Here is a 13,747-nt window from a genome sequence, read left to right on the forward strand (position 1 = left end):
CTCCTGCCATTAGGAAGATGGATCAGCCAAATGAAAAATGATGCATTGATTCCATCTGGATGACAGTGATGCCCCTCCTTATTTTGCCTTTCATAAATATTTTTAGAATAAAGACTCTCCAGGTTCCTTCACTAAATGTAGTCCTCCAAAGACAGTAAGTTAATTTTTGTTCATTCTGCATTTCCAACAAGCTCTAACAAGGGGCCAGTCACTGAATGCTATGTATTTATACAGTGAAGTGCTGAAAGATGGGAAGCATGGCTTTAACAATACCCACAACCCAGCTTCCAGCTTGTGGATCCTACTGAACTGTGGATTAAACACAAAGCAGGAGTCACTGACTTGTACAGAAGTCAGCTACTGCTAGTGAGACCATCACCACCATTTTAGAGAGGGAATCTCCCAGCTCTGAGCCTCTACCCTTAAGCTTATCCTCTAATTTTAAGAAGAAAAATGCTATTTTACCACTGTTGAAAGATTTCAGAGAAAGCCTGGTTTTGGCCAGAGCTGTGTGTGAGCAGCACGTGGCACCGAGGGGCTCTAGACGTGGTTGGTCTTTGTCTGCAGGTCAGAACTAAAGGGCAAGGTGGGCTGCTCTGAAAGTGCCACCTGCCTCTGGCTGCTTAAGTAACCCTGGTGCGACCAGCGAGGATGTGAAGGGTTTGCTTTTCAGCTTGTGTAGAACCACTAATTTTATTTATCAGTCTTATAGCCTTCCTTTCCAACATATCCATCACAGGGTCATGAGGGCGCTTCAGGAGTCCCTAATGCTTGAGTCCTTATTCACTCAAATTACAGCTACCAGTGTATTCAAGTTCAAATACACAGGGGTATGCTAAGGCCACCTTGACTGTTATATGTATATATTTTTTTTTTAGGCTACATATCAAATATATGAAAGAATTGTACATGAAGAAGTGTAGCTATTCAGTGAACACCCAAAGTACCCAGGCATGTGTATGAAATGGGTGACTATACGGTAGCCTATAGTAGTAGTTGGTAAGAGGACAGCTACTGTACAAAACTTTAACAAACTCTGAGTAAGTAGATACATTAACATTTTAGATTTTAGTTTTGTTTTACTAATGCATATGCTTGTTTCTTTCAATTGGCAATTTTCAGTGGTGATACAAATATTCTGATTTCTCCAACTCTGTCTTTTCTCCATCTCTGTATTTTCCATTTCTGTTTTTTTTAAATTATTATTAAGGGAAAATCACAGTTGATGAGACTCAGCAAGTGTGTTCATGGGATAAATATATGTAGTACTGTCAGGAAGTCTGCTTAAAGCTAATAAGCGATATTTAGGACTCAGGCTTTAGTTTATCATAGAAAGAGAGAAAGAAACTGCTTATGATAACCAGAAAAGACATACCTATATTCTGCAGTATATTTCTGTAGCTGCTTCAAAATAAACTGCAAAATCTATCAAAAATCTTGAAAAATCTTGTGCTGCATTCCCTGGAGAAAGAAAATTTAAGACTGTGAAAGCTTCATGAGTGTTTAATAATAGTCTTTTATATTCTTGACTAAGCAATGGTGATGATGTATTGCAAGATTAATACATAAATCATTAGGAAACTTTAGTCATTTTAATACAGCAAGCCTGTGTTTTGCTTAATTCACTGATTCATCCTAAGGCATATATTGAAATTTCGTGTGGCCTTTCATTAAAAACCCCAGCATGTCACCCACGTTTTGCATCACTTGTTTTTTAATGGAGCACATAGCAATCGGGTTGTTCTGCAGTTTGATCTTGGCGCGCTCTGCCCTCCAGGCAAATTAACACGCTGGAAATTGGGGAGCGTGGTGATGGGTGAGGGGAGGATGCCATGCGCAAGACAAGTGCGGTGTGAAAGAGGTCCACGTCAGGAAAGCTTCACTGCTAGCACCAGCCAGGTTAAACGTAGCTGTGCGTCGGTCAGTACGGTCCCAGGTCCTTTGAGCCTTTTGTTGAAGCACGATGCGGTGGGGAAGGGAAAGGGTGCTGTCGCTGCACTCTTCTTTCAGTTGGTCTGCGTCGGCTTCCTCCACATGTGTGCGTAATGCAAAAGCAGCCGTTAATGAAAGAGAAAAAGCCGAGAGCAGCGCGAGAGCCTGTGCGCAGGAGGTGTGGAGGAAGTGGTCTATGCCGAGCAGCAGTTTTGTTTCCCCTGTTACTCAGTGGGTACCCTGAGCCGACTTAATGCTCTTCACTAAACATGGTATCACTGGAGGTAAATGGGAGACCGCTACCGAACACAGACTGACTAAAGCCAGACAGAAAAGAAACCAGAGTAAGACTGGCTGCCGAGGGAAGTGCTAAACATGGATCCCGTTTTCAAACTTGGATACCAGCTGAGTCCATATTTAAACACCTAATTAGCCACTGCAGGCTCCGGTTTGAAATTTGGCTTCTCATTACTTTTTACAAATACGTTGCCCCAGCATGCTAAGGAGACTGCTGCCAGAGACAGCACCATGGAGATGAGTGGTCAAATCAGCTTCTGGTGAAAAAGAGGGGGGAAAAAAAAAAAAAAAAATCAGCAAACCACAAGGCACTCACTCACTCCAGAATTGAATGCTTACTTATTTTGTTTTGGCAAAAATACAAAACAATCCCTTTCTCTTCTCCTCCCTAATTTTTGTAATGACAATTCAAACTTGTCAGACTATGTTGCAAAAAATCTTAAGCCAAAAATAAGAATTTCTGCTAAAAATTAATTGAACAGAAAATGCATAGCCTGCCTTATCCTGATCCTTTATTCATCAGTATAGAATTAATAAAACATTATTTTAAAAGGAAGAAGAAGGTCTTGTATATTGCTGCTCCCTTGGTCAGATTTTAGAGCAGCTAATTAAATCCTGTCTGCCTTAAATCCTCCTGTAGTTTCCATTGAGTGAGTTGTGCATTGCCCTATTTTATCAGCACCGACTTGGCAAAATGCTCTAGGGGGGCATCCCCTAGAGACTGTTTTCCATGGTAGGAAGAGCGCTCCACAGAGAGCCCCACTGAAAGGACTGGGTGGGCATGAACTTCGCCAAGCTACCGATGCCAGGCACGCCTCTCCTTCCCACTGGACTTCTTCCCACCACGTCCTTGCTCCGCTTTTCCTAGCTACTGACCCTGCACAGGCTTGCTATGCCGCAGCACGTGCTGTCTGGTGTAGCTCGAGCCTGGTGGGCAGTATTTATTAGGACGGATCCCTGGGCAGTCGAACACCAGTACCTCCTAGCTCTCTAGCCAACTGGCCAGCGTGCGTATATACCACTGGGAGCTGGGAGCTACCAGTCTTCTGCCTGGCTGGCCACCCAGTGAGGAGGTAGAGTTTCTCTGCTTGAGAGTCTGCCTGCCTTGCTGTGAAGCGTCAATACCCTGTGTCCTCAGGGGTCCAAGCGTCACCGGCACGTCACGTGCACTGGTGTGCCAGCACAGTTTGCTGGTAAGCTGTGTTCTGCTCTGGGCTGTGCTTCAGTTTGCCTCTTGTATGCACTTTCATTTTAGAAGGCTTTTAGAGCCTTCAGAAAATGAAAGCAATGTGGAAATGCGTAATGTCAATATTATTATTTTATTTAGTATACAATTATAGTTTCATTCAGTGTAGAAAATGTACATACAGTGCGTAGAGTGCCAAGAGAGGCTAGATTTAAATGCATAGGCTTTAAAGCCAGGCAATTCCATGTGTAAGAGGAATACATTTTGTGGTTTTAAACTGAAAGAAGGTAGACTTAGATTGGACATAAGGAAGAAATTTTTTACAATGAGGGTGGTGAGACACAGGAACAGGTTGCCCAGAGAAGTTGTGGATGCCCCATCGCTGAAAGTGTTCAAGGCCAGGTTGGATGGGGCTTTGAGCAACATGATCTAGTTGAAGATGTCCCTGCTCATGGCAGGGGTGTTGGACTAGATGATCTTTAAAGGTCCCTTCCAACCCAAACCAAACCATTATGTGATTCTACATGTATGTGCATGGGAGATGCAATCGTGGTACAGGTACAGGACCTTATGTGCTCCTATTTTTCTGATGTATAAAGTCAAGATCGGATGTAATGAAATCAAGTAACCAGTCCTGATTTTTTTTACAACATAGCATTTAAACAGCATGCACCTAAAAAGACAAGGTCTCACAAACAAAACAGTTAGTTGTTCAACAAAAATCCTTGTTGCTTCTGTATCACAGGTTATTCCCCTGTCGTATCTAGTCCATTGGTGTCAGATTCCTGGAAAGCAAAAAACACAGACAGAGAAAATGGGAAGAGAGCAGGTAATCATTGCAGGGGTTCTGCCAAAAGTATCTGCTCTGTGTATCCAATTTTATACCCTTCGTATCTATAGTATGTTATTGAAGTCTGATTCCCTGCTGCCTTGCAAATCATTTGCATCTCTGTACTGTGATATAAAAGGCTTCCTCACTGATTGGATAGCTTTTTATATCTTCTCAGCACTCATCTTTCACTGACATAGATATCTATGCAAAGTACAAGGCTTTTGAGGATCCAGCCCTTGTAGTTCATGCTTCATTGCCACAAGGTTAGTCAAAACAGCAGTCGCACAAAATGTGGGAATGGGAAGTCATGGGGAGCATTCACCGGCCTCCTGCCTGGCATCTGAAGGTTACTGAAGGCCAGATTAGACCCAGGCAGAACAAGTCCGAGTAGTCCCCAGTCCTGCTTCCCTGCAAGCCGCTTGCCAGACAAGATCACTCTAATTCAACTCAGGAAGCTTTTCCCGTGCCCCAGCTTGCGTTCTCCACCGGTGGGGAATGGTGGCACCGATGGAGAAGTGCCAGGGTTGGCTGCCAGCTGGTTGCCGGAGGCGGCTTCGGATGAGTGCTTCTTCCCATGGGTGGTGTGAGCTCTGCCCGCACGGCTGTGCAAGTGAAGCTTGTAGCGGCTGAGGATCTGGTCCTTCAAGTTAAAAGGGTTGAAATATGCATGAAGCATAAGGTGACATTTTGAGTGTCTCAGATCAGAGCACGGACATTACTGAATTTAAAAGGTAACTGCAATTTCCTGACTAACGCCAAGTGACTTTTATATTCATGCAGTGATTGTTCTTTATTCTTAAAATAGCCCATTTTACCCTGAGGCGCAGGTGATTATCTTTATGATGAAGGAGCTACGTTATTCAGCATGTTACAGCTCAGGCCGTTGGTTGGTGCAAGGGCTGTTTATGATCAGCTGTCCTTTTTTATTCTTTCTCAATTTATATAATGCTTTTGTAGCCTGTGTGTTTGTGATTTGCTTGAACAAGAATAGAGCAGGGGAAAAAAAAAAGAAAAAAAAAAAAAAGAGATGCACTGGAGAGTCAGTGCCGTTGTCTTTTACTTCCTGTAGCTGAGCTGTACGATTTACCATTGTGTCTCCAAGTTTCTGAGTCCATTCAGATAACACGAACAGTTAAATTGCTTCAGTGGCCTTATACCTCTGCAGAGAGTCAGCCTGTTTGCTAGCATCCAGGGCTTTCTGTGGTGAAGTGTACAGGATATGATAAATAAGGTATTCAACAAGAATGAGATAACAAAAAGAACTCTGAGACGTATTAGCTATTAATTCAAAATAAAAACCTTGCACGTAGTAGCAAGCACAGAAAACCGAAGGCAGGCTTTTCAGCAGAGTAGGAGCATCCCCAGCTGCACTAAGGATGTGCCCTGCACATCCCGGGCACTCGCTGCACTAAGGGTGAGGGTGTCGAGGATGCAGCTGGAGCTGTGGCTGTCACAGAGGCAGGGCAACAACTAGGGGGAAGGAGAGAGCTGGGAAAGAGAGACCTGCTCCTGGGTGGGTGTCCCTCTAGCTCCCTCCACCAGCAGTAGCTGCAGCCCCGGACACTGACCCCTGGCTCCACATCGGCAGCAGCAGCAGCGCCGCTTCCCCAGGCTCTGCCAGAGGCAAAGGGGATGGGGACCAAAGCTGTTCTGCTGCCCACAGGAGCCCGTTGCTTTAGGCTCCCGCCTGCTTTGCCTATGAGCTGTCTGTAATGCCAGGAACTACCTTTGTTTCTGCTAAGCACAAAAAAGGTTAGATGAGAGGCTGTAGTAATTACAGGAGTGAGTTGTCATGGCATAGGAATTTGTGGAAGTGATGCTGACGCCCCAGTCGGGAGGAGCATTTTAAGCGACATACCTGCTAATTTGCCTGGAACTAGCCTGCTTATTTAAAAAAAATACTGCTGCCTGCATGCAGCGAAACCCAACGCATCAGCAGTTCCTAGAAAGTTTGACTTGAAAGAAAGGCAGATTCAGCATCCAGGTGAGAGAGGTGCACAGGAGTCTTAACAGGTAATGTCTTGCCATAACTCCCAGTATTTTTGTGCCTCCGTCGCAACTCCTGTTTGGCACAGACCCAGCCATCTTTGCTCTAAAGGCTGTATATGGCAGAACTGTGGTTACACTTGCAGCCGCTCTCCTTGCCCCATCTTTCTGTCCATCTCTTTAGCTGTGCATAATCTAGTGTGTCACTGGGGCAGGTGCAATGATTGCCTTACTCATCTGTACTGTGCCCAACACAGGAGCCTTTGTCAGAAACTAGTAGGTCTTGCTGCAATACAAATAGTAATAACCAGGATAGTATGATCAGACACGGATTTACTGGGTGGGAACAGGGTATGTATGTGTGGGAAGAGGGCAGTGAGGAAGGGGAGAGTAGTTTGAGGGCCTCTAGGTGATGATATCCTGGAGATTGGTGCCTCAGCATTTCTAGTTCAATAGTTTGACGTAGAGATTCTGGCAGGTATTGTGTAATTTTATTTTAATTTTTTTCCCCGCTATAAATCAGACTTGGTGTCTGACGGAATAATCACCAGAACCCCAGCAAACAACACACCTGCCAGTGATAAGCTGTTTCTTCTGACGACTCAATGTATAGCTGTTTGTTTGCTGGGTATTGCAAAATGCAGTACGTTTGATGTTTGTGCAATTCTGTTTTCCTTCTGATTATTTTTATGTGCATCTCCCTCTCTCTTTCTCTCCTGTACACAGATGTTCGTATTCACCCCATGGAGCCTATGCCCAAAGCAAACTTGCCCTTGTGTTATTTACCTATCGACTACAGCATCTTCTGACTGCAAATGGAAGCCATGTGACTGCTAATGTAGTAGACCCTGGAGTAGTGAATACCAAGCTCTACAGGCATGTCTTTTGGGTTGTAAAAGTGGCCAAATGGATGACAGCCTGGCTGTTTTTCAAGGTATGCAGTTTTTTAAATCATTTTGTCGCTGTGCCTCTACATTGTGAGAGCTGTAGTCAGCACGGAGCTGAAGGTGTTTTGGAGTTTATCATAATGTATGGTATTTATTGCATTTCTCTGTGCTGATGAGATGTACAAAATTGATACACAGGCCTTCCCCAGAACAAACACTTACTTTCAATGGAGGGAGTGAGCTCTCACAGTAATGGAAGGGAATGCCTTTCACTGTCTGTGCCCTTGCACTGATTATCTCTGCCCTGATCTATCTGCATGCCTCTGTGCGTGCATGGGGGCAGAACATCATCCTAACACAGAGCCAGAATATGCAAAGTGTTCCTCGGAAATGTCTTGTACATCCTCTTAATGAGAAACAGACATGATCTGGCACGATCTACATGTATGCAACACATTATAGAGAAGAGGGCAAAGGGAAGAAAGAAGCTGTACAAAAATGGTGGTGGGAAGTGGCCATACTCCAGGCTGTGCGGGTCCAGACACTCGTGATCTGGGAGGTGGGACAACTTTTATTTAGCTTTTTCATCCTAACACATACTTGTAATGGTACCTGATTTTCTATTATCCGTTCCTGGTGTCCATGAGGAAACTTAAAGCTGTTTGATAAAACCGATCCAGAAGTGGGGCAGACCCAGTTATGGTTAACTTCAGTAACATTTTGTAGTGATGTAAGTAGATCAATCTGGAATCAGTTTAGCTGCGTAGGTGCAATCTCCTCATGCGGACAAGCCTTAGGAGGACTCGTGCTGAGAAAGTGTACTCCTTATAACTCTTTCAGAAAGTAGTTTTGGATTAAGTGAATGGAACCTGATTCCATTAGAGAAAATTAAATGTCCTAATTAAAATGAAGTATTTTAGATCAAGGGGCATGTCCCACAAAGCAAATTAATTTTAAACTTTGATATGGAAATATCACTAGCTTTAATTTTAGAAATGAAACTGGAGGCTGGAAAAGTGGCTGTAAAATAAGATGCAAACAAATAAACCCATATTTAAAAAATTAATAGTATCTTCTGAGTACACCTTGAATATTGCAATAAAATTGTAATAGGAATGCTCATAATATGTAATGCATTCTTAAAGAAGCAGAATGCAGCTTTGCCAGACCGTATATATTAAACTTGTTTTGCCTCTTGTGATTGCCATTTTAAATATCAGTCTCAGGTGGTGGTGTTTTTTCATCGGACTTACTTCACCTTGCTAACATAACAGTTTCGTATAGATGTTTAGGTTGTGTTCAGCATTTCCTCTAGAGCCACAAAATCCTGACAAAATTTCCGTGTCTGAGAGTGAGAATTGAGTCTCTTGTTGTTTACAGCACTCAATCCCATTCAGTTTTATTGGTGTGCCCAGGGAGACGTTTTTGTATTATACTGACCACGTTTAGACACTGAATGGGATGTCACTGAACACACATAAAATGAGTTTGGATTTATCACAAGAGGGATTCTCATACTTACAACTCTAAGAGTAATGCTGCTGATAGTTCTTGATCACTTTCCTATTCTTTGGATGAGATACCGCTCTAAAGGAATTCTGCCTTGCAACAGGTGATGGACAGACATACTGACTTGCACGGAAGTGTGATGTGTGTACTGCCTGAAAAGCAAATGCATCAATTGCTTTTTGAGTCAGAATAACTTCAGGTTTGGATAACTGAATGCTTCAGTTATTGAGGCTGAGATTTTCACATTTTCATATAACACTCGATGTGTTTTTCCTATAAGCCAAAGGAGAGGGAAACTCCTACTATCACTCTTCCTGTCCTCCCTTAGACTTCTGAGTTACAGCTCTGACTTCTACTCTTTGCTTATTGCTTAAGATATGTTTATGTATTCGGGATTGACTTTGCCTTCCTTTCTCACATTCAGGAGCGCTTCATCACATAGGTATGCCCTGTTCAGCTCTGGCAGAGCTGCACCACAAAGCGATGTTTGGCTCCACGGCAAGCTCACGTTGAAAGCCTGCCTGGCAATTTCAGTAGCACTGTACCGAGTGCCGTAGTATCCACCATTCAAGCCTGGGTGGGTCTTGTGTTGGTCTCGTGCACTAGCGTAAATTTTCCCTGAGAAAAGTAAGAAAGCAAGTACAAGAAAATTCAGTTTTCTGATCATATTAACTGATAGTTGGTATTATGGATTTCTTCTCCCCTGGAATTTCGTTCCTGAGTGCACATATATGAATCTTCCTTCTAGTTTTATGGCAGTAATGCAGTGAAAATGAGGTGATAGCTCTCTAATCATATTGGCTCAACTAACTTTTATCACCCTGAAGTATTCCGGAGGGGTTTCTAAACGCATGCAGGAAATTGCTTCACCCACTGCAACCTAGCGCTTGTGAGAGCCAACACAGCCCAGATAGCTCTGGTGAGGAAATGCATCACAGATTTATCACATCACATTCCCTCAGGAGAGAGCCAACACGTTGTTTGATTTAATTCCAAAATATTGTGGCAGAGCCTCCGCTACCTTTAAATGCATTTCCGCCAGCACTGGTCCCAGTTGAATTCAAGTCAAATACTTCCTAGGAACTGCAGCCTGGCCCCTACTCTCGCTGGGCTGCTTGTGTTTGAGGTGGCTCAGTGTGGCAGACAAGGCTGCCTTCTCAACATCCGCCCCAGAGCTGCCTCAAGATATTTAGGTACTTAAGCAAATAAACCTACAGTCTCATAAATAGGCCATGATACGCACATATAATTTACTCAAAGCATTAACAGCTTGAGTTTCTCAGAACTGTGAAACATTGTCTTCTGGTCTTCATACGTAGCTCAGTAAAAATCTCTGCCAAGTCAGTTTGGGTTTTTTTTTCCCCAACAAGCTGCAGTGAGAGGCACCTCTGTAGAAATAACATAGGCCAAGCTAAAGGAGCCAGTGGCAGTCATAAAAATTGTGAAATAAATGCCTGCCCTTTAGAAGTGATGGTTTCATTCTTTCTCAGCTCGATTCTTTCTCAGGAAAGTTATTGTCTGCTGTGATACTTGCTCTTTAGATTTCCGTTTTGCAAATGTTTTCTCTACATTTTTAATAAACAGGGATTGCACCTGTCACACACAAGAGAGAAATTATGTTTATTCCTCAAAAAAAGAAATTAATTTCTACCCCTATGACTTCTCAGTAAATAAAAGCTGACTAGCTGTCACAGTTCTCTGCAGAGTGTGGTGAAATATGTTATCCCTTAGGAGTTTTTAACATAAAGGGATCTTCTTTTTGAAGACATAAAGTCCAAACTAGTAAACAGTAACTAATTAATAAGATAATAATAGCCTAAAAAGATACTGGTCGGTCATCAAATTGCAATTTAGCCAACTGTGCAACACACCAGTTTCAGTGATGGGTACTGTCCAAGCTGGAAGCTGGGAAGGTACCATTTCCCTCTCAAGTATTTCTGCTTCTGCTACAGATGCTGAATATTCATTCTTAAGCCAGATGGCCTCTGCCTGTGATACAATTAAAATGCCTTCGAGCAAAAAAAATGTTGACTCTCATTAATGTCCAATGGCAGGGACTGTTCTGCTTTGTATAACTTCATTATGCCATCGAAGTAGAGACATTTCCCGCATAGCAGCACTGTAAACTTCCCCCAACCCTTCTTTATGACAAGCTGGGTGAATGTGTCATTATCAGATATAGAGTATTCGGTCCTTTCAGCTGCCTCAGATTGGTATTCAGGAAGGCATTGTGGGAGGAAGACTGCGTATCAGATCTTGTCTCAGCTGTCATTTCCAAAGACATAGTGCCATGTAAGTGATTATTGACTGACAAACTGAAAATGAGTAGGATTAGTGACCCCGCCGGCCTTTAAAAGTGAAGGGAAAGGCTTCAGAAATACGGGCTAGAAATCAGCCAATATACACTAGTTAATTTCTTTCATCTGTCAAAATAGGCTTAACTTTAGCGTAATTTTCCTATGACATTTTTAAAGAAATGCTTCCAGTCTGTAAGTGCTGCTAGAAAACAACACCTAAAGAACCTGGATTCATCATTCATGCCAGAGGACGTAGTCATGCAGGTCTTATTGCAGCATTTCTTATTCAAACTGTCCCTTTGGCACTGTGAATGTAGCAAATTCATTTCATCCTCCCCCCCGAGGTGTCAGAAGACAAACACATCACCACACAATAACACCAGCTGTACAGAACGAGAATAATTAAATTCTACAGCTGAAAGCAGCAATTCATCAGCATCAACATCTTTGGTCCATGTGAGTGTGTGGTCCTCACGTAAAGCTAGTCTGGAATTTTCTCACAAAATGAAAACTCCTTGCAGAACATGTCATTTGTGGTTAATTTTTACAAGAAGCTTTTCAGATTAAAAGTGGGATTCTAGTCAAAATGAGAGAGAAGGAAACAGTCTACTTTATCCCAGTAACTCTGATCTTTAAACAGGTCCCCTTTTTGTACATATTGGTACAAGGATTTAAGCTTCAGAGCCATAGGGCTTCTTTTTATCCATCTAATAAATATTTGCTTATTCATACAGCCATAGGATAATTCTGGAGGGAAAGATGGAGGGACCCGCCTGAGAAGGATAATGAGCAATCCACCTTTGAGCTACCAAATCCTGGTAATCTGGGTATTTTTCTTGGATGTGAATCCCTGGACTTGGGTAGGCACCCAGGTCCTGTCTGTTATGGGGTATGTGGATGCAGTTTGGCTGCTTTATTTATATTAACTGCTAAATAAGAAGGCTTTGGAGCATGAATTGTTTTGTGCCTGTCCTAATTAGGACTAGACCCTTCTAAAGGAGGCTGACTCAAAGTGCACACCTACATAGCATTGGACCCTTGTCTCCATTGAACCTGTTGTTCCTCTGCGGTCCCAAGATATCGTTACCTTTGTGTGTGTTTTCCGAGGTCTACGCAGGTGAAATGTTTATTATAAGAGACGTGTTGAGAGTTGCTGGAGAGTGTTTTGATGGCAGGAAAGTGAAGGATTTCTGTTGCATGCTGTGGTGTATGGCACGCAAAGGGGTAAGGATGCTGTATGGGACTGCACAAAATGGGTGGGATTGTGTTGGAGTACATCAGAGGGAGTCAAGGCTGTTGAAGTTCTTGTTTATAACTCTTATTTGGAGCAGCTGCTGGCATGATCTATCCCCAAACCACACCCAGGCTTCCCTTGGAGGGTGCTAGTTGGAACAGGCCGAAACACAGCCATGGAGCAAGCGAAAAACGAAGCAGTGTGCACAGTCAGAGAGATTCATCTCGCGCCCTGTCCCAGAGTTTTAGTTGTATGGTTAAAAAGAGAAAAGCATCCCTTTTTTCCTTGACAGTGTGAAATGGGAAGACTATCTTCCATCTTTCAAAAGTGTTCACAGGACAAGAAGACTGTCTCCATATCTGAAGTCTGCCTGCAGGCTTGACCCTTTTTAGCCTGGAAAATGGTTTAAAGAAACACAGGTTAAACCTACCTTATGCATTATGTAAAAACCTATGCTTGTCCTATGTGAATTTGTTTTGGAGTGAAACTTCTGGACTGATAAGTGGCTGAAATGTTCTGATATCGTTTTCTGGCAGGTCAGACGCATACTGAAAACGGGCACTTGTACTGTGTAAGAAAGGGTTTATCCCTAATTCCTGTGTGGTAGAGGACTGTTGTTTTAACTTGTCAGCTCAGGCAGATTCTTTAATTCTATCTGAAATGAATTAAATTTGTATCCAAAAGAGTGAAAAAATAGTATTTGTATTGCTGTAATGGGGACAGAGTAAGTAAACAGTTAAGAAATTGTGAAAATATATGAGCCTAACCAGTGTTAGCACATCAGTACATATCATCTTGTAATCTGTAACTATTTTCATATTCAGAACCCACAGAGTTAGTTAGGAAAGACGTTTTCCATCAATCAGTTTATTCCTTGCTAACATTTCTCGGCGGTACTTTCCCATGTGTTTGGTTAATACCTTTGCATAGTGATCTATTCCCAGACTTTTTGAAAATGGAACAAACACAAAAGAGGAAGATAATTTACTGTGGACCAAAAACATGCCAGGGACACGGTACTGATTCCCGTCGGTTTAAAAGAAGGTAACCACAATGCCTCTAATGTAATGGTCTCAAAAAAGAGGTTGGAAGGTCGGGGAATTAGAGAAAATCTTGACATTTCAACTAGACCATTAGCCTTTCACTTTAAATCCATAATCTTTATAGTTAGGGGTTATAGCATCACACTCCTGTAATTCTTCCTCATGCACCTGGGAAGTTCTACCTCCATCACCAAGTAGTTAAAATTCCGTTTTCTTTCGGTCAGTTAATACAACGCTGTTGGAAGCTTGAACCCACTGGCAGCAGAATACAGGGCAGCCACTAATCTTTCTCATCAGCATATCTCTCAGGTACCGCTTTTTGAGAGAGAAAGAGCAAGAGAGAGAGGGGACCACCCCAGCCCCACTGGAACGACCCGTTCAGCAGGGGTAGCAACAGGAGTGACAGGCAGTTTCTCTCTTCCATGTGAAAGAGCCGTAACACTGAGTTAAGGAGAAAGACCACCAGCTTCCCTTGGAAAATCCTGCTACCAAGCTTGCGAGCGAGCAGCAATTTGGAATTAGATCACTAAAATAAGGAGATGCA

The 13,747-nt window shown here is 42.8% G+C and overlaps 1 protein-coding gene across 2 annotated transcripts in view; it reads left to right on the forward strand.

The window, feature by feature from the left end:
• The window catches only part of DHRSX (dehydrogenase/reductase X-linked), a 169,479-nt gene that overhangs the window by 132,435 nt on the left and 23,297 nt on the right, over positions 1 to 13,747 (forward strand). For both annotated transcript variants that reach the window (XM_075522924.1, XM_075522934.1), the window contains one exon: positions 6,960 to 7,167. In XM_075522924.1, the coding sequence (XP_075379039.1) occupies positions 6,960 to 7,167 (208 nt within the window). The remainder of the gene's footprint in view (positions 1 to 6,959; positions 7,168 to 13,747) is intronic.

Source organism: Mycteria americana, chromosome 1 (genome assembly GCF_035582795.1).
Source record: "Mycteria americana isolate JAX WOST 10 ecotype Jacksonville Zoo and Gardens chromosome 1, USCA_MyAme_1.0, whole genome shotgun sequence".
NCBI lineage: Eukaryota > Metazoa > Chordata > Aves > Ciconiiformes > Ciconiidae > Mycteria > Mycteria americana.